This window comes from Miscanthus floridulus, chromosome 6, assembly GCF_019320115.1.
Source record: "Miscanthus floridulus cultivar M001 chromosome 6, ASM1932011v1, whole genome shotgun sequence".
NCBI lineage: Eukaryota > Viridiplantae > Streptophyta > Magnoliopsida > Poales > Poaceae > Miscanthus > Miscanthus floridulus.
The window spans coordinates 138,203,479-138,225,193 of NC_089585.1; the positions used below are offsets into that span (position 1 = coordinate 138,203,479).

Genomic DNA, 21,715 nt, shown 5'->3' on the forward strand with positions numbered 1-21,715 from the left:
GTTCGCCAAATCGTCGATAGTAATTTCTGAGACTTTCGCCTCCTTTCTGCTTGAGTCCTTTTAACTCTGCGTAGGTGATTGGGTGTGTAATAATACCCGTGAAATTTTCATAGAAAGCTCTTTGCAAGTCCTCCCAATTTCTGATTGATCCTTGATTCAATTTGTCAAACCATTGAAGTGGCATAGTTTCTAGGGCCATGGGAAAGAACAAGGTCTTGATGTCATCGTCCCCACCGGCCAATTCAATCGATTGCGAGTAAATCCTGAGCCATTACTTTGGTTCGGTCTTGCCATCATACTTGGAGTGGTTGGACGGCTTGAACTTGTGAGGTAGTCGTATTGAAGCAAGTCTGTTTGCAAAACAGAGGAATCTATCGTGCGTTCTGGCTTCTGTATATTCTGATCTGCGCCTCCTTCTTGCCAACTGTTGTCTTGGTGAGAGTAGTTTTGCGTGACTATCCGAGTAGGTGCTTTGCTTCTAGCCTTTCTTGTTTGTTCGACCCGATCGTCTTGACTATGATTCCTTCTACTTTCTCTGTTGTGACTTTCGCTCGGTCCAAGTCTTTCGAAAGCAGACTTCCTTTGATTTTGATCTTCCTGTTCATGAGACGCTGACCTGTTCGGTAGTCTTGAGCGGGCCTTTCCGTCGTGCGTCCTTAGGACTGTTGATTAGAGGAAGTCCCGGAGCTGTTCTTGTTTTTTATTGGGATGTGAAGTTGCTCTGAGTTCTTCTAATGCTTCTCGTATCTTGTCGTAGGGCGTATTCGCTGCTCGTCCTTCTTTGACCTCTCGTTCTGATTTTCTTCTATTGTATTCGGCTAGGTCTGATTCATATTTGATCCAAGTGTCCTTTTGTTGTTTAGCACAACGTTGATGTCCTTGTTTCAATTTGTTCTTTCTCTCTCTGGCTTGCCTCTGACTTTCAGTCTCACCATCGTGCCCCTGGATAAACGGTGATATGTTGGATTTAGATTCATCTGAAGATCTGATGTCGGGTGCTTCTGGGGGGATCAATGGTGATCGAGGATGGTGAATCATGAATACTTCTCTAGCGTGAGTTGTTCCGTTATTATCGTTGATTTCCGTACTACCAGAACTGTTGATAACTTCAGTAGAGGTTTCAAGATCACAGATCGAGTCTCCTTCTTGGTAGGGTAGAGTTGTTGTTGTCGTATCGTCGACTAGTTGGGTGCCGTTATCCTCAGGAATGGAACCTGGCTAGTGGACGATGTAGTTTTGAGATGTTATGGTTAAAACAAGACCTTCCTAGGCTCCCTTCAGCGGCATTCTAAGCATGGAATAGGTGGATCCTTCGGGCCATGTCTGATAAGATGTTGCCATGTTGTAGAGTCCAAACGGAAGAGGACCCGACTTCTTTGAAGTACTTTCAGTGTACTCCGAGTAATATTCTTGATAGGTTGACGTCATGTTCCGGAGCTTTGTCAGAAAAGAACTCGGTTTTCCGAAAGAACTCGACGCCTGCCTCGCAGATCCATGAACCGAAGATGAAGGTCGATCCCTTTGAGAAGATCATGTTGTCGAGGTCCATCGAGCTCTCGGATGCAAAGTCGCCGAAAGCCCCTACCTAGCACGCCAGCTGTCGATGTTTGACCACCGATAGCCTGCCACGGGGGTCCCCGGGGCAGTATGTTCGGGCTTCAGCGTATGCGGAACTCGACGGTTAACGCAAGAGACAGTCGATTTATCCTGGTTCGGACCCTCGATCTTTGATCGAGTAATAGCCCTACGTCCACTCAGCGTTAGCCTTTTGCATTGGATTGATTGTAAAGTGTTGTGTTGTGTACAATTATTCTCTTGAACTCCCGATCCAAGGAGCCCTACCCTCCTTTATATAGTCAGGAGGCCAGAGTCCTAGTCGGTTTACAATGAGAATTCCTAGTAGGATTACAGAGTAATACTACTACTAAGATTATAGGGGAAGAATCCTAATTAGACTAGGTCTTCTCCCTTCCTTACGGGGCATCCCGTGGGTCCTGCACCGACAGCAGCACTTCCGTATGCATGTGCATCATCTACCAATCTACGTACAAACAATTGACACACGCATATGTAGGGTGGCGTGCGTGAGGCAAGGCGGCATCCGGTACACGATCACGGGGAACCCGCACTACAACATGGTGATGGCGACGAACGTCGGCGGCGCCGGGGACGTGGTGGGGCTGTCGGTGAAGGGCAACAAGCGCGTTAAGTGGATGCCGATGAAGCGCAGCTGGGGCCAGCTCTGGACGACGGAGGTCGACCTCACCGGCGCTCCCTGCGGCGGCGAAGAACTCCTCCCCATAGGCGGTAGTGTTGGACTCATTGTCGGACGTGTCGGTGGCGGCGGTGGTGGTCTGGTCGTCCGCCAGGTAGTCCGTGATGCGGCGGTGGCCGCTGCGCCGGGCGTTGCTCCCACGCGACGGCGTCCACATGGCGGCTGCCGTGGCGCGAGAGCTGTCGTCCTCCTCTTCGAGGCGGCACGGCGGTGGTTGCGCACCCCGCCAGGCCCGGCCCTTTTATTATCTTGCCCATAGTTCTAGTCCTCACCGCAATGCGTCTGTCCATCAGCCAGCTATCCCCGTTCCCGTGGACAGGCACTAGGCAGTAGCGGCTGGGCGGTGGGCGGCCGGAGCCCCGGGCCAGTGATTCCTTCGCGGGCGCGGTGCTCGGCTAGCTGTTGCGTCCTGCGGTTCTGCCACGGCGCTGGGCGAGCTTAGCTTTTGGCCGCTCTCGCCGTCGCCGTTCCCTTCCCCGTCCCCGTAACGCCCCACGCCCGTCGAGCTGCAGCGAGAGGCGGCCATGGCGGCGCGCGAGCGGCGGAGGGAGCAGGCGCAGCTCAACCGCTCCCGCGCGGGCGCCAGGCGCGCGCTCAAGGGCCTCCGCTTCAACAGCCGCACCACGGGCTCCGTCGAGGCCGCCGAGCTGTGGCGCCGCGTCGAGGAGCGATTCAACGACCTCGCCCGCGAAGGGCTGCTCTCCCGCGACGACTTCGGCGAATGCATCGGTACGTCGTGCTGCCGCTGCTGCTTGGCTACAATCGCCCGCGAAGGGCTACTCTCCCGCGACGAGGCAGGCTGTGCCGAAACGAGCAGCGCGAAGAAAGGTAGGGGATTTTCTACAAATATACTTTGAATTTAAGGTTAAATAAGTGGTATGGACCTGCAGTGAACTATTTTAAAAGTTCATGACCCAAAAATACAGTTTCAAAGTTGATAGACCTAGATGACATCCGAACAAAAGCTAATGGACCTCCGGTGCATTTTACTCTTACATCATTATCGATAGCAGGGAAGCGATTACATAGGAAAGAAGGTACTCCAGCTCAAGGCTAACACTGCATTCCGCCTTGGGATCCTACAGCTCCATGAGACGACTGATTGCTTGCAAGCTGCTAGTAGGCGTTCCACGTTCGGCTGTAGTCCTCTGAAGATCACATCATTACGGTGCTTCCAAATTTCCCAACAGCACAGCAAGAGGAGGGGGTGAGCGACGGAAGTATGGAACCTGGTTGGTGACTGAGTTAGCCATAGCTGTTTGACTTCGGCAATCCCTTCCGGTGCCCATCCGATTCTTGTCCAGGAGTGCACAAAGCTACACCGGAGATGGTGTGATCTGCGGTTACCTCCTCAGTCCCACAAATCTCACACTTTGCATCGTCGACTATGTTTTTGCGCCGGAGGGAGGAACGGCATTGGATTCTGTCCTGTGTTAGGAGCCAGCCGAAGAACTTTACCCTCTGGGTGGTGCGAAATTGCGCCAAACGAACTTGAACGCTGGACAAGGCTGATCACCACGCGTTGATGCTCGGTAGATGAGCCCGGACATGAGGCGTCTGTTGTCGTCCTGGAAGAAGCTGACACTCTGATCATGACTTTCATCGAGCGAGACATCGAGCAGGAGTTCCTCCAGCTGAAGCCTGGGCAGTTAGTCGTCGCTGAAGTAGGTTGCGGATCCCCGTAGTGACGACGTCGCACACGAACGCCGCGCGGCCATTGTAGTGGCTGAAGATTGCTGGCATCTTTTGCGCCAGGGAGCCGTCGATGAGCCAGCGGTCGTGTGACTAGAAAGCGGCTTGCAGTAACGAGTGACGTATATATGTGCACAACTAGCTTACAGTTTCCTGAACTAAATGCACATGCAAGGTTACAAGCTCTTGTCCATATATACTACCTAAATGATGATCGAGTCCTGAAGACCATAGACACCCTTTGCATTCCATTCAACTCAACATAACCATACTTACCGGTCTCCACACTACCTCCATGATGCAAAGGTTACAAGATTGTGTCCATCTACTTCATATACAAAAAAAACCGATCTTTATATAGGCTAATCTCAAAGTGAACAACTACGGATAATTAATCCATAAATCAAGGACCTACATTGTGATCCTAACCTACAGTGTAATGGTAATCGAGCACGCATCAATCTCATGATCTCTAATTCAAAATGAAGGCACATTAAAATTGCATGGCATACGACTATCTACTCATTGAATCCAGACCTACATTGCAATGGAAAACAATCTTCTACACCTATGCTCATACATACAACATACAAACGAATCAACGCCTAACGCTCTCTGCGGTAGTGGTAAGGAACGAAACTGGATGCTGTCTTTACAAAGAAAGAAAGAAAGAAAGAAAGAAACTAACTTGAGACTGAAACGCCGCTGCATCAGCCTGAAGATCTGATGAGCAGATGAGACACAGAAAACTAGAAAGGGCTAGCCGTGTCTGGAGCATACATCCAAGCAAGATATGGCAGGAAACGGGAGCGTTGGCACGTGCTCCCGGCCCCCGACGTGCCAGAAACAGCCGGCGCAGCTGTGACCTCATGTGCCGCGGCGCGCGCGCGGACAAGGCGCCTCCCCGTATATTAATGCCGCGCGGCAGGCGCGCCATGTTGCCATGTCGTCACGGATCGAGATCGTGATCCAGGGACAGGGAGCGAGCAAGCACTTCACTTCCATTAGCCGTTAGTCTCGGGTCGCGCTGAGAAGCAAAAGAAAAAATATCACCCATCGTGAGCGGGAGGAGATCGAGCGCGCACCGGCACCGCCGCGCCGGGGCAACTAGCAAACGGATGGCGCACGTCGACCGGCCAATGAGCCGCGCCGTGCTCGCGGTCGCCGTCGCCACCGTGGCGCTCCTCCTTGTCGCCGCGGGCGCCCCGCGGGTGGCCGGCCAGACGACGACGACGACGACGGTGGTGGATCCGGACAGCTGGGCCGATCACGGCGCGGCGTGCGCGGGCACGGTGGAGGAGTGCGTCGACGGCGGTGGCGGTGGCATGGCCAGGAGGGAGCTGGGTTACGGTGGGTACATCAGCTACGACGCCATGAGCCGCGGGCGCGTGCCGTGCTCGTACCGCGGCGCGTCCTACTACAACTGCCGGCCGGGCGCGCCGGCTAACCCTTACTCCCGGGGCTGCTCCGCCATCACCCGCTGCAGAGGCTAGGGCAGCGAGCGATGACACGGCCGGCCATGCATATGCATTGGTCTCGTCCGTCGTTTCAGTTCCTGCTGTGGCGCAGCTTGTAAGGCGAATCCTGTTTTGTTTTCTTCTCCTTTTGATTGATTCTTTCTTCAATCTTTTTGGTGTTTTTGTGTTCTGTAGCTGGTTAGCTATTAGCTGGGCTTTGAGAGATTGATTATTGATCTGTTGGCATAGAGCAAGCTGCTTCTTGCTCCATGATTTTGTAATTGGCGATAGAAAAAGGCGGCATGTATTGATCAAGAACTCCTCCTGGTTCATTATATTCGTGTGCATGCATACAACGTTTGTTCATGCTAATTGGGGTTGCGAACGAAATTGTGAAATCATCTGTACATAAGGAAAATAAGTGAAAAAAATGTTGTAACTTGTAGGGGACAAGTAAGAAGAGTGGTTTGGTTCATTCAGATGGAACCTGATGAATAAGTGAGTGGTCCTGATCTTGTCCTGTTTTATTTTGCCGGAATCCAATCAGTTTGCGCCTTTTCCCAGTTCAGATCAGACATCAGAGAGTGGAGACCGGAGACAGATTGAAATAGTTGCCGAGGCGGCAGCAGCAGCATCGCATTGCACTGCAGAGTAAATAAACTTGGAGAAGCAGCGATAGCTGTGTTGACGGGCTCCAGAAAAATCAAATTTTGGTGAAACAGATGAAAATTCACGGTTTAAAGTCAGAAACTCAGAATGCGATCGGTTATGTATGGGCCTTGAAGCGCCGATTGATCGAGCACCTCTGCAGGCCCACATGGAGCGTACTGGGCCTAGTCAGGTGAGGTCTTTGTTGAGTATTGGGCTGAAGGGGGGGCCAAACCAAGCCGTTTCTTACCTGTATGACCCTGGAAAAAATGGCTCTTCCTTGTATGGTCTTTTTTTGAACTTATTTGTATGGCCCTGAAACGAACTTTTATTCCTTCTATGACCTTCTGTCAAGTCTGTTAGCGAACTCTGTTAGTTTGTCCACTGGTGGATACGTGAAAAGACGAAATTGCCCTTCTGTGTTTCTGAAGGGGCCGCACGGAGCCGAGCGAGTTAGACCGACATCGCGTATCGGGAAAAAAAAGAAGATCGAGTGTCCGCCCGGTACTGCGACTCGCGAGGGAGATGGGGGAGTGTGCCGCCGCCGGCGGCCAGGTGCCTCGGCCGGGATCTCCGGCCCCGGATCCGGCTCCGCTCGACCCCGCTCCCGTCCTTCCTCGCCGTGGGGGAGGCGCCGTCGCCCGCCTCGTGCACTGCGCGTGGCCGAGGCTGGTCCGGCGCGGCCAGCCCGGCGGCTCCTCGTCGAGCGGACAGCCCGGCGGCCCCTCCAACAGTGGCCAGGCCAGGCGGCTCCTCGTCGAGTGGCCAGCCCGACGGCCCCTCCTCCAACGGCCATCCCGACAGCCGTTCCTTTTGTTAACCTAAGTGTAGCTAAGGTGTTAGTGACCAACATTACACTAGCATTTATTTGCACATGATCATATGCATATGTTACAAGAAACACGAAATAACAAGCAATGTTTCATATGTTTCGATCAGATGTTTCAATTGTAAATGATGATTTATGAATGCTTGATGCTCATGCTCATGTTATGCAAGTCAAGTTATGCAAGGCTAACACCCGAGGTGTTACAGCCCCTCCCCCTTATAAAAATCTCGTCCCGAGATTTGCAAGACCTACCATTCTTGGAAAAAGGCGGGATAAACTTCTTGCAGATAATCTTCTCTTTCCCATGTAGCATCTTGTTCACTGTGATTGTTCCACACCACCTTATAAAACTTAATGATCTTTTGTTACTCTCTCCATCTCTTCTAATACTCGAATTGGCTTTTCTTCATAGGTCAAATCCGATTGAAGCTGCACGTTGGTGGGTGCAATAGCTTCTTCCGGTACTCGAAGACATTTCTTTAGCTGAGAAACATGGAACACATCAAAGATTGCACTCATCTCTGGTGGTGGTGTTGTAGCTTGTACGCAATATTTCCTTTTCGTTCCAAAATTTTGTATGGCCCTATATCTTGGTGAAAGCTTCTTTTTCATCCCAAATCTCTTCACACCTTTCATGGGTGATACTCTTAAGTACACATAGTCATCTACTTCAAAAGTTAGTGGTCTTCTTCTTCGATCGGCATAACTCTTCTGTCTTGATTGAGCTGCTTCATGTGTTGTTGGATGATACGTACTTGTTCTTCGGCTTCATTGACAAAATCAATACCAAAATATCTCCTTTCACCGGGCTCGATCCAATTCAATGGAGTTCTGCACTTTCTGCCATACAAGGCTTCAAATGGAGCCATCTTGATACTCGCTTGATAACTGTTGTTATAGGAGAATTCAGCTAAAGGTAGCCATTTCTCCCATGAACCTTTTGAAGATATAACACAAGCCCTAAGTAAATCTTCTAGGATTTGGTTCACTCGCTCTGTCTGTCCTGACGTTTGTGGATGATAAGCTGAACTTCTTATTAGCTTGGTTCCCAAAGCTTGGTGTAAGTGCTCCCAGAAATGAGCTATGAACTGTGGTCCTCTATCTGAGATTATGGTCCTGGGTACTCCATGCAATTTCACGATCTGGGAAACATATACTCAGAGTTATTTACCCGCGTGATATATGTTGTGTGAACTGGTACAAAATGGGTCTGACTTGGTGAGACGATCAACAATGACCCAGATTGAATCGTGACCTTGGGGCGTGTTGGAAGGCCCTGTGATAAAGTCCACTGATCTCCTCCCATTTCCATCCTGGGATAGGCAAGTGGCTGAAGTAATCCAGCGGTTTTCATATGGACGGCTTTCACTCTGCTGCAGTTATCACACCTCGCAACATAGGCTGCGATCTCTTTCTTCATCTTAGTCCACCAAAAAACGGTTCTTAGATCTTGATACATTTTACTACTACCCGGGTGGATAGACAATTTGGACGAGTGAGCTTCTTCTAAAATTTGATTCCTTAGCTCACGGTCTTTTGGCACCACTAGTCGGTCCTCAAACCATAATACACCTCTTTCGTCCAATCTAAAATGTTTTGTTTCTTGCTCTTGCATTTTTCTCTTTATGTGACTTATTCCTACATCAGTCTGCTGTAGCTCTATGATTTTGCCCTCAAGCGAACAACTGATTGTGATATTGTGTAGTAGCAGGATGTAGCAAGTTGAATCCATCTTCCAATAGCGCTTCTACAGTGTTGCAATGGGACTTCCGACTAAGTGCATCGGCTACTACATTATCTTTACCCGGATGGTAATGCACTTCCAAATTATAGTCCTTAATCAATTCCAACCATCTACGTTGTCCTCATGTTCAGTTCTGGCTGGGTAAAGATATACTTGATGCTTTTGTGGTCAGTAAAAATATGACATACATTGCCCAACAAGTAATGTCTCCATATCTTCAACGCATGGACAACGGCTGCAAGTTCCAAATCATGTGTAGGGTAGTTGACTTCATGTTTTCTCAGTTGCCGAGAGGCATATGCAATTACTCTCCCTTCTTGCATAAGTACACCATCCCAAACCTATTCCCTGATGCATCACACAATATATCAAAAGGCTTTTCAATGTCTGGTTGTGCTAGCACTGGCGCTGTAGTCAACAAGTTCTGAGGGTGTGAAAAGCTGTTTCACATTCTGGTGTCCATTTGTACTTCTCATCTTTCTGAAGTATCTGGTCATAGGCTTGGCTATCTTTGAGAAGTCTGGAATAAACCGACGATAGTATCCTGCTAACCCTAGGAAACTCCGAACTTCATGCACCGAAGTTGGGGCTTTCCAATCCATGACCTCCTGCACTTTTGATGGGTCTACTGAGATTCCATCTCTGGATAAAATGTGACCTAAGAAAGGCACTTTGCTCATCCAAAATTCACATTTGCTAACTTAGCATATAGCTTATGCTCCCTCAACCTGGATAGGACAATCCTTAGATGCCTCTTCATGATCTGACTCACTTCTGAATAAATCAATATGTCATCAATAAACACGACCACGAACTGTCAAGTTCGGCATGAATACCGAGTTCATTAGGTACATAAAGTAGGCTGGAGCATTTGTTAGTCCGAAAGACATAACCAAGTACTCGTATAAGCCGTACCTAGTAGAGAAAGCCGTTTTAGGTATATCCTCCGGTCTGATCTTTATCTGATGGTAACCTGATCTTAAGTCAATTTTGGAGAATACTTTGCCTTTGCTAGCTGATCGAACAAGATGTCGATGCGGGGTAACGGATATTTGTTCTTGATGGTCACAGCATTGAGTGGTCTGTAATCTACACACATCCTTAGTGACTTATCCTTCTTCTTCACAAACAATGCTGGACATCCCCACGGAGAGAGCTAGGTTGGATAAGACCCTTGTCCAATAGATCTTGCAATTGAACCTTGAGTTCTGCTAACTCATTGGGTGGCATTCTATAGGGCCTTCTGGATATGGGTGCGGTACCCTGGCACTAATTCGATCTTAAATTCCATGTCCCTATCCGGTGGTAGACCTGGTAATTCCTCTGGAAATACATCCGGAAACTCACAAACCACGGAAATATCACATATGGTGGTGGCTTGGATAGCACAGGCTAAATGTTGGGGTTCAAAATCGCGGGAGAGTGGAACTAGAAAAGCATTCCCTCCCGTGGGTTCTCTCAACATGATAGTACGGGTGCTAGTGTCAATAAGAGCACCATGATACTTCATCCAATTCATGCCTAAGATTACACTTATCGACAATCCTGGCAATATTATCAAATCTGTGGTGTACTCCCTCCCTTGGATCAGAATGAGTACATTTTTGACTATCTTTTTGGTAGTAATAGTACCCCCTGCTGAACTTATGTTAAAACCCCCTTTACTTACTTCTATTATTTCTTGATCATGTCTAGATGCAAATGCTTGACTCATAAATGAATGAGAAGCTCCTGAATCAAATAAAACAACAGCGGGGTGCTTGTTGACAAGAAACATACCAGCCGTGACAACTTCTCCGGCGGGCACTTCCTCCACAGCGGTATAGTGCACTTGTCCCTGACGTGCCCTGGCATTCACCTGCCTCTGATTGTTCTAGTTTGGGTTGCCATTCCTCTTGGGGTGGGGGCACTCCTTGGACCAATGACCCAGTTGGTTGCAGTTGAAACAAGGTTGATTACTTTTGAATCCGGCGGAGCTGTCCTGATTACCATTCCCTTTTGGTAAGGCAATAGTGAACGCTTACAAAACGGTTTTCTGTGGCCTATTATTCTGAGCTTTCGGTGGTGGAGGCCTGAACTTGGGTGTAGGTGGACGGAATTGTGGCCTAGCTGTGACAGGCGCTTTTGACTGGAAAGATCCGGATGCACCGGCCTCATAGGCCCTCTTGCGACCTTTAGCAACTGCATGCATGTTGTTGTGATTTTCTTGGGTCAAGGCATCACTAATGAATTCATTGTACGTGGCACATCGGGAGTTTGCCATAGTCTTCATTAATTTGGTACCCCAGACCTCGCTTGAAACTCTCAATCTTTTTCTCTTCAGTATCCACGAAACTTGGAGCATATCTTGACAAGTTGTTGAATACGTGCATATATTTCTGTGAGTGACTTGGTTCCTTGAGTGAGCCTCATAAATTCTGCTGCTTTCATGCGCATCAGGCCCGGGGGAATATGGTGTCCCTGAAAGCCAACTTGAATTGATCCTAGGTCACTCTCGCATTAGCAGGCAGAGACGACAGAAAGTGCGTCCACCAGATTCCTGCTGGTCCTTGCAATTGATGAGAAGCATATTCTGCTTTTAGGTGTTCTGTGACTCTTAGCAGACGAAATTTCTGCTCGATGGTATTCAGCCACTCATCGGCCTGTAGTGGTTCCTCAGCCACCTTGAAGATCGGCGGCTTCGTGTCCAAAAATTCCTTGAATGAACTGTGCTGATTTGGCTCAGCCCCTGGTTGCTGTGGGTGGCCACGAGCAGTGTTTTGCGCGATAAGGCGCAAAGCTTCTTCCATTGTCCTCTGGCTCCCTAGGAACTGGGCAAAGAATTCCTGAGCAGACGGTGGTGGTGGGGGGTGGCAAGTCATCATGGTTGCCATCCTGGCTACCACCAGCTCCAGCACGGGTGCGCGTTATCTGCGAAGTTGCAACAATAAGCGATTATTGGTCGATGCCAAGAGATTGCAGATGAATTAGGTACTCATGCCAAACTGAAATTACTGGAGAAAATTCTCAAAAAGCACAATAAAAACAGAGGCATAATAATTCATTCTCGCAACATGACATCACCAATTTGACCACTTATCGTGCTCATAACGCATGTAATTTAAAGCGTGATTCACGACAAAGTACAGGAATTGCATTGACGTTCATCCAAACGTGCGATTAACATTACATGATAGTCTAGGTTACTAGTGCCAACTTGGAACTACAGGTCCATTACACAAATAAAGGTGATACATTAGTCTTCCACTACACGCTAAGCGATCTAATCCTCATCATGATCACTATCGAGGTCAGACGTAGAATCATCTCCTTCCCCAGGTTCTACTTCTTCTTCAGGTGCCACTTCTTCTTCTTCTTCCTCGTACCCCTCTAGATCCATTTCTGCGGCTCCAGGTGGTACATAAGGGTGGAGCTGATTGTGCAGTAGATGAACCTCTTCATGCAGATTATCGTTGTATTCTTCAGCATTGGCTAGCTGCTGTCCTAGCTCAAACTGTCGAGCTCTCAGGACATCTTCCCTGGACCAGGCTGCATTCCGTTGGTGAGTTAACCGAGTCATCTCTTCAGTGAGCCTCTCAATCTCGATGTCGTGCTCCCTCTGAAGCTGACGTCGGTCTTCGCGGGCCTGACCAAGAGCACCAGACACACACGTCTGAGGCTACCTTCAACTCCATCCAACACTCTCATCACTGCGAACATGGCGCTCATTGCAGGGTTATCGCTTGTTCTGCCCTTCTGCTGCACCAATCTCCAAAGATCTTCCTCTTGCCTGCTGCCATGAGTCAGTGGAGGGATTAGCCTCTTGGAAAGACTCCAACCAAAGCGGCTGCCAGCTCCTGAGGAAAACGATCCATGATATCCCTCAAGATTCCAAAGGCTGCCCTGCCAGCTGCTTCTTCAGCAGTCCTACCAGTCGACTCATAACACCAAAGCCTGTCCACTCAGAATCGTCACCTCGGGGACGAACAACGGCCTCCACAGTAACTAAGAGACCTTCTCCCAACCGCTCATTCGCCCAGAAGTAGCGGGGTTCCATTCCATCAGGATAACCTACATAGCTGAGCACTCTCCACAAGAGTGTAGGCATCCCAAACTCTCCAAGGAACGTGTGACGTTGACGGGTACGTGGAGCAAGCTGACGGCTAGGAGCTCTGCCTCCGGTGGACTTGCGAGCAGTCTGCTTGGTGCGTGCCATCTGCACCATCAACACGTACCCTTTGGTGAGACAATGCCATAATGGATAAGAGTTACATAACCGAGTAAGAATCTTATAAGGGGAGGAACAAATATAATTATGTGAATGGTATTTTAACATGATGCATGCTCGTGCCGTACGTCCTCACAAACTTAGGAAAAATTTGTTTCTAACGGTAGACACGGTGGCAGTACATACGTTCTCTCATAATTAGCGTAACTAGTCGAGCTACACGTTTCGTTGTTAGTGTACCTGCATAAAATTTCATTTCAGCCCTAAACCCATAAAGAATATGCAGAATGTAATTGTAAATACTTCCATATATGTATACCCATACATATACTTCCATATCAATCTACCCGACAAGAATTTAAACCCACAATTAAATACGTACCATCTACACATGCAAGCATGCATACATAGCCGTACCAAAGCTAACTCTTCCCGACCGCACGCTCACATCTTGCGGTCATACTCTCATCTTACCTTGGCGTAGAGGCATTTGATCCATACATTACCACTCAAGCGAATGGCATCCATACTATAGCACGCCGTATGGACGACGAAGTAAAAACCCCCATGTTAGTACTTAAATAGCCACCTAATAGTCCTTAATTTGGGCATAAGGAAAGTGATCAATGGCACACTTTAGATTTCAAATACCTATTATATAACTAATTAGTTGCTAGAGAAGGGTTTTTGAAAAACAAAAACTTTTGTTTTAAATACACTTGTGACAATTAACGTTGAATCTTGCTCTGATGCCAGCTGTCGCAGAACCGACCAATTTATAAGAATACAAGTATAATGGCAATCCGCAAGCGGTCGCACTGTCATACTTGAACCCATATAAACCCGGTAGTCCGTCGAGTACCACGACGGGTCTCGATAAACGATTTACAACAACCAAGATCGTACAGGATTCAACATACATGCCACATATTACATAAAGTTCACAGATACTTTTCATCATCAGAGTACGAATAGAAAGTTATTACAAACCAAGTTTGATAATTAAAGCGGAAGCAAATAAGTTCGAAGATAAGTTTCCAATGTAGTTTGATACAGTGCCATGCCAGATCACGATCCACAAAAGCAAAGATAGGAATTACTAAGGAAGCCTGCCCAAGGCTTACTCCTCATCCACAGCGGGATAGAAGCAACTCTTGCAATAACCATGATACACAGTGCCATCTGCAACAATGGGAAAATAAACCCTGAGTACGAGAAGGTACTCAGCTAGACTTACCCGTCATGAACCAGAAATAAAATGACTCCAAGGATTATGCAAGGCTGTATAAGTGGACGTAACTTGACAACATTTTTGCGAAAAAGGCAATTAATCTTTGTACACTTGTGATTCCTTTATCAAGTTAATTATAACTATCCATTTCTAGATTAGCAACTACCCTGTGCCAAACATGTGGTATATTATTTAGAATCATACAATAGTAACCATAGCAGGTATTGTAATTCCATATTCATCCGAACCATCATGTTTCATAACACAGTTACTACGATGTTGGAGCTAGCCAAGTTTCTCACTATCCGGGAGAGACGGCGATTCGAATCGATTTCTACCAGCTGGGAATTTATTCCTAACACAAACCCAGATCTATCAGCCACGATAGTCTTAGGTCACCTTTGGTACAACTCCGGTACACATTTCGCGGGTTCGTACTGCGCCGCACAATCTGGAACACCAGATGCCAGGATGCTCAGGCCAAGCCTGCCCTTGGGCTCAGTCTGATCGTTCCCCAGGAAGGAGCGCACAACAGAACGATTCCCGGCCTGAGTTGAATTACTCGGCTTCGTGGTCGGAACGAGTTATCCGGCCAGCTAAGTGAGAGGCATGCGTTCAATCTTGTCAGAAGTTCCAACAACGGTACGGTCCTTGATCGACACAGACGGGGATAGATCCACACCCAAGACCTCCATGCCTTGTTGCTTTTCTATCGATATCCCACCCGGTCTCCATTTACATTAACCATGGTTCTGTTCCACGATAGCAGATATAGCCAACCGTGCTTCGGTATCCACCTATATCTCGTAGGTGACAGGAAATCACCCGACTTCTACCGGTCTAAGCATGGCTAAGCATATATTCGATCCTGGACCTATACCGGTTAACGGGATAATATCTGGACAAGGAATGTATATGCATCAAGTGGTTTCATTCAACTCTTATAACCTAATGCATCAATCATAAATACGTAAGTAAACATTTGTAAATTACTAGGGAGACTTATAATGCTCCGGGGCTTGCCTCGCTAGAAAGGAAGTAGGACGATGGTCAGGGCACTCCGGAAGCTCTTCAGGGTTCTGCTCCACGCCTTCGGGAGCTGCGGCTTGCGGATCCTCCTGCGGTTTCCCTTCCTCTGCTTCTTCGAATTCCAGCAACGTGATCTCTTCCTCCGATCCTAGATGCATGAGTATGGTATAAGTATTACGAATGCATATATGTTAACAAGTGCATCACGTTGTTTGAGTAGGTGCATATCTCTTCTCGCTTACTACTTAACTACTTCTACAAAGCATCGACTATGCCCTAAACAGTATCTACTTGTTTCACTCATAACTGGAGTTCTACAATTCCAAATCTAGTGATCCTAGACTTTCTGGAAAGCTTATCAAATTTTCTACAACTTTGTTATTAACCATTTTTACAGTCTTCATCAGTTTCAACATGCAACTCATCATATTCTAGAATCAGTCCGGAAATGACTTAACATGCAATATAAAGTAATAACACCTCTACTTCATGTAATCATTCACAAATTGACAACCTAGAACCTACCAACAGTTTAAGCATACCAAACATAGTTAAGATAATATAATGGCAAAGCCCAAACTATTTATTAAATTGCCTTTATTATTTTATTTAGATATCTAGGTTAAATAATAAATATATATCAGATGTGCTGAATAAATTCTCAAAAATTTACAGAGCCTTAATAATGCTATCAAAGGACTACTATAAAAATTTCATGTCATTTTGCTAAGTAGAACATCCTATACAAAAATGATAAGGAAGCAAGGCTTGAAATAGCATAAATGGAAAATCCTATTGAAAAGTGTCAAGCAACAGATTTCCTATTTTTCCTAACATCCATATGGTACTAGTATCACCTCCAACTAAATTTCATGAATTTTGGACTTATAATTAATTTATAAAAATTCATGCAAGGATTAACTATTTATAAAAGAAAAATCTATAACTATAGATCTACACATGCACTGGTCCTCAAATTTTTATCCAAGCTCATGTATAACAAGAACAGCCTACCACAAAAATTTCATAATTTTTGGAGCACAGGAACTCTAGATATAAAATAAACAAATTTGAATGCATTCAAAAGCACATTTCAAATCTTTATTTAAATCTCCAGAAATTTCTACTGTTTAAGCCAAGAACATATTTTTCCTAAATACTACATTTCCTAAGGAACACAATCATATTTATTTCACAATTTTTGGAGCTACCAAATTGAAGATACAAAATAACCAAAACAAATCAAAAACTGGATTTAAAATGAATTAGCCCTCTCTACTGCTGTCGCTGACCGGTGGGACCCGCTGGTCAGGGGACCCCACGCGTCAGTGACACAGAGCAGAGCAGCGGCGCTGCTGGGCACTGCGCGGCTGCGGCTCGACGACGGCGAGCTTCGCCGGCGGTGAGGTCATCAGGGTAGGACCTACATGACCTGGCGAACCTATTGAGCCACTTGGCCGGCCCTATTGCTGACCCTAGAGCTAGCGGCAGCGGCCATAGTGGAACGGCGAGGCTGGACCACGGCAAAACGCCGGCGACGTCCTCGGTGGCCCGACCTAAGGCTCGGACGAGCACCGGGGTACTACGGCGGATCTAGCGCGCTAGCTAACGCTTGGAGAGGGGGACTGTGGCGGCGTGGCCACGACGACGGGGCTTGCGGTGGAGCTCCGGCGAGGCGGTGTGCGGGGCTAGAGCTCACCGAGCTTAAAACGGCAGCACTGGCTGGCGCAGGGAGTCGCGGGGAAGACGGCTATGCGGTTGCGGTGATGGAGAAGCGGCTATGCGAGGCTTGTGCCATCAACGACGACGGTGGCGCTGCGGGAGCTCGACGGCTATGCTTGCGGGTGCTGCGGACGGCGAAGGAGACCGAGGTGAAGTGAAAAAGGAGCGTGGATGAGTGCGGGCGGGCGTTGGCGTGATGAAGGCTCGCTCGGGCGCGGCGTGGCCTGCCTGGTCAGGGCAACGGCGACGCGCGGCCGACGGGACCTCCACGCGGCGGCTCTGCTCTGAAGCTGGTCGGCCACTGTGCCGATCGATTCAGTCGATTCAGTCGCGCGATGCAGTGCCTGACAACGCGTTTTCTCATTGATTTAACTGCTAATCCGTGGCTCCAACTCGTAAATGATCTAAATGACTTTCGTAGTCCTAAGTACCAGCTACAAATGTTGTTCAATGATCGTGTTCCAATTCTCATCGTACACCGCGCAAAATCATGATCAAAGTCGGCTCGTCAGGCTGTCAGTCGAGCAAACACTTAGAAAATTTGTTAAGTGTTGAAATCAGGATTTTTGATGATTCTTGTGATCCAATTTCAAACATGTTAGGAGCTGAATCAGTCCAAGACATAAAAATAAAAGTTGTTCCTTATGTCATACACTACAACTTTGCTTTAGTGAACTCCTCCATGCAAGGTCCCTAACACCTAGTTCAACTTTAGTCAAACATGTCACTTTGAAATCATGATACATACACAAACCATGGCTAAATGACCAAACTAGCCTTAGCACTTAATACCAAAGTTGTTCATGATGATACTCTAAGCATGTTAAAACAATTTGCAAGGTCATTTAAGCATTTCATATAGTAGTCACTCATATAGCTATTCAGGTCAACACATGAAATATCGCTTAAGTGCTTGATCATGAAATGTGGCCTTCATGAACAAGGTTCCTTTTGTTAACCTAAGTGTAGCTAAGGTGTTATAGTGACCAACATTACATACTAGCCTTTATTTGCACATGATCATATGCATATGTTACAAGAAACACGAAATAACAAGCAATGTTTCATATGTTTCGATCAGATGTTTCAATTGTAAATGATGATTTATGAATGCTTGATGCTCATGCTCATGTTATGCAAGTCAAGTTATCTAAGGCTAACACCCGAGGTGTTACAAAGTTTTTCTGTCGTTCCTTGTTTGGATGCTCGTTTTTCTTCTGTCCTTATGTCTTGTTTTTCTTTGTCTCTTTTTGCTCAGTCCTTCTCTCATGATCATACTGGCTTCTTTTTCTCGTCTGAAAATGAGAAAAAGTTGTCTTCTGAAGTGAGCGCCCTGAAAGCCGATCTTGACCTCCTCTGGGCTGAGATGGAGGCTGAGCGTCAAACACATCAGAAGGAGGAACAAGCTCTTCGTGCCTGGGTTATTGAGACCGAGAAGCGGAGGGATGTTGCTTTCCAGGAGGCTTTAAAGAATTCGGAGGCCATGAAGAGCTTGGAGGCCACGAAGAAAGAGTGCAATGGTATTGCGGGTTCTTTTGTTTTCCTTCTGTATTCAAACTTTCCTTTCTACTGACTTGTTGTTTGGTGCCTTGTCCAGCTCTCCGAGTTGAAAAGCAGAAGCTCTCGGAGGGTATTGATGAGATGAAGACTCTTATTCGTTCTAGTCACAACAAGGCTAAGGAGGTAATTACTCATGCTGAGGAAGAACTCGCGCTTGCTAAGTTGATTAGGCATGGAGCTGATAGAGATCTTGTGTAGGCCCAAAAAACTATTGAAGACTTGTCTAGCAAGTTGGCAACGGCTATTGAAAACTAGAAAGCTTTGTGGAAATCCTTTCGTGCAGTAGTCGATGTTCTCCGAACTCCAGCGGATGATGGGCAATCTTGGGCTCAGTTGATTCCTTGAATTCTGACTCGTTTCCAAGAGTTCGTGAAGAGGTGCACCCAACTGTGTACCAAGAATGTCCTGGCCCAGGTCCGGGTTCTTGCTCCAACGGCGCCTTTGTCTAAGGTAGCAGAGGAAGCCGATAGTCAAGAATACATTGATGCCGTTGAGAGGATGGAGGCTGAAGTCGAAGACTTAGCTAGTAGAATTGTAAATAATCTTAATATTGTTATCTCTTCTCCTGATGATGACGCTTGATGTATTTGACCTTTATGTCCGTGCCTTGTAATATGACATTATACTTCTTTTTGAATGAAGATTTTTGTTGATGTCTTCTTTGCTTGGATCCCTTGTTTATTCTTTGGATGAGTTGTCCAAGTGATCCGAGTTACTTGACTTGCCAAGTACTTTGTCATACTTTCGTCTTTGTCATGTAAACAATTCTGCGTGTTATCAAACTTTCTTGATTTGTCGAGTACTTTTCTGTCCCATGCAAACAACTCGTTATATGTAGATCTTTATGTTGACAACCTTTCTTGATCTATCGAGTGCTTGTCTGGCCTTCTTCTGTGCCATGTAAACAACTCTTTATATGTAGATCTTTGTGTTCTTGGGTATCTCCAGTGTAGCCCCCGAGCCTCTTGCTATTTGGAACAAGTAGCTGGAGGGTCTTGTCTTGAAATTGCTCTGGTCTATGCTCAGGCTTAGTTTTAGTCGTTTTGCTTTTTGTTTCGGATGTTAGCTCGTTAGCTACCCTCATTGGTGGGCTCAAGCGTCTTTTCAGCTATTTTGCTCTCGGCTGGGATGCTCAGGCGTATTTTCAGCCGTTTTGCTTTTTATTTCGGGTGTTAGCTTGTTAGCTACCCTCATCGGCGGGCTCAAGCGTCTTTTTAGCTATTTTGCTCTCGGCTGGGTTGCTTAGGCGTATTTTTAGCCATTTTACTTTTTATTTTGGGTGTTAGCTTGTTAGCTACCCTCATCGGCGGGCTCAAGCGTCTTTTCAGCTATTTTGCTCTCGGTCGGGATGCTTAGGCGTATTTTCAGCCATTTTACTTTTTATTTCGGGTGTTAGCTTGTTAGCTACCCTCATCGGTGGGCTCAAGCGTTTTTTCAGCTATTTTGCTCTCGGCCGGGATGCTTAGGCGTATTTTCAGCCATTTTTCTTTTTATTTCGGGTGTTAGCTTGTTAGCTACCCTCATCGGCGGGCTCAAGCGTTTTTTAGCTATTTTGCTCTCTGCCAGGATGCTCAGGCGCCTTTTCAGCCATTTTGTTTTTAAGAAACAACTCGGGGAAAGCCATAATGGGACATATGTTTATCGAGAAAGAATAATCTTTATTGATCATGAATATTGATATGTCACAATGGTACATATGTTTTTGGTGAGCGCTATCTTTATTGATCATGAACATTGATCTCTTGTGTCTTGTATACCTATTTTCCCTTGAGTTGTTTTCATGCGTAGAATCTTCATAGCTGACTGATGTGCCATGTATTGTTGACTTCTTTTCTGTCTTCAGTTATGAGCTTGTATGTGTCCGGTCCGATGACTTTTGTGACGATAAAAGGACCTTCCCATGGACTGAGTAGTTTGTGGCGTCTGTCGGTTTTTTGCATTTTTCTTAGTACTAGATCTCCGACTGTAATGATCGAGACTGGGTATTCTTGTTGTAGTGGCGCCTTAGTCCTTGGAGGTATCTTGCTGATTGCAGGGTAGCGTTTATTCTGACTTCTTCTGTACTGTCGATTTCTAATCTTCGGGTGTGTTCTACTTCTCCTTCGTCGTATTGCTTTATCCTTGGTGACATCCAGATCAAGTCTGCAGGTAGTATGGCTTCTGATCCGTACACCAGGAAGAAAGGTGAGTATCCGGTGACTCTGCTTATTTGAGTCCGTAGCCCCCATACAACCTTGGGTAATTCTTCAATCCATTTTGATCCATAGTCTACTAGTTCTTCATACAGTCTTGGTTTTAATCCAGCTAGTATGAGTCCGTTTGCCCTTTCGACCTGTCCGTTGGCCTCTAGGTGTGCGACTGATGCGTAATCTATTTTGAAACCGTAGTCCTGTGCCCAACTTTGGAATTCTGTGGCCATGAAGGGAGAACCCAAATACGTGATGATTCAATTGGGCATGCCGAAGCGGTGCATAATGTCTTGGATGAACTCGACTGCTTTGGCTGCGCTATATTTTGCTAGTGGTTTGAATTCAATTCATTTGGTGAACTTGTCAATTGCCTCGAAGATGTACTCGAATCCGCCTTTTGCTTTCTTGAGAGGTCCTACTTGATCTAGCCCCCAGTAGGAGAAGGGCCAAGCGGGTGGTATGCAGATGAGGTTGTGGGCTGGCACATGAGCCTGTCTTACGAACATCTGACAACTTTTGCATCTTCTGACGAGTTCTTCTATGTCTTTCAAAGCGGTTGCCCAGTAGAAACCGGTGCGGAATGCTTTGCCGACTAGTGTTCTTGAAGCGGCGTGATTTCCACAGCAACCTGAGTGTATTTCATCTAGGATTTGTTTACCTTCTTCAAATAAGACGCATTTTAGGAGTACTCCTAATGATGTGGCGCTTCTGTAGAGCTTGTCTCCTACTAGGACGTAATTCTTGCTTCTACGAACAACTCGGGTAGCTTCATGTTTTTCTGCTGGCAACTTATTCTCTTTGATATAATCAATAAAAGCATGTGTCCATGAAGTGTTGATTACCAGAATCTGGTTGCCTTTGGCTGTGAGTTCTGGGGTTGTCTCACCGGGTTGTTTGATAGGAGCTGATAACTCCTCTATGAATACGCCGGGTGGGACCTTTGCCCTATCTAATCCGAGCGTGGCGAGGACATCTGCTGCAATGTTGGAATCGCGCAGGACATGTAGAATTTCTAATCCTTAGAAATGTTTTTCGAGTTTTCGGATTTCAGCACAGTAAGCACCCATGTTTTCTTTGGTGCAATCCCAATCTTTGTTGACTTGGTTGATGACTATTGCCGAATCGCCGTACA

General features: G+C 46.8%; 2 protein-coding genes across 2 annotated transcripts in view; both read left to right on the top strand.

Moving 5' to 3' along the window:
* Positions 1 to 2,717, top strand: part of LOC136461333 (expansin-A26-like) — a 29,845-nt gene extending 27,128 nt beyond the window's left edge. The window contains exons 2-3 of the mRNA XM_066460671.1: positions 2,075 to 2,369; positions 2,595 to 2,717. Of these exons, the coding sequence (XP_066316768.1) occupies positions 2,075 to 2,369; positions 2,595 to 2,717 (418 nt within the window). The remainder of the gene's footprint in view (positions 1 to 2,074; positions 2,370 to 2,594) is intronic.
* A 2,328-nt stretch (positions 2,718 to 5,045) lies between these two features.
* Positions 5,046 to 5,628, top strand: LOC136459833 (rapid alkalinization factor-like). The gene has a single exon (XM_066459665.1). The coding sequence runs from the start codon at positions 5,086 to 5,088 to the stop codon at positions 5,458 to 5,460; it is 375 nt and encodes a 124-aa protein (XP_066315762.1). The 5' UTR covers positions 5,046 to 5,085; the 3' UTR covers positions 5,461 to 5,628.
* The last annotated feature ends 16,087 nt before the right edge of the window (positions 5,629 to 21,715 follow it).

Bases quoted from the DNA above. Each gene is read 5' to 3' on its own strand.
- LOC136459833 (XM_066459665.1), top strand. From the start codon at position 5,086: ATGGCGCACGTCGACCGGCCAATGAGCCGCGCCGTGCTCGCGGTCGCC.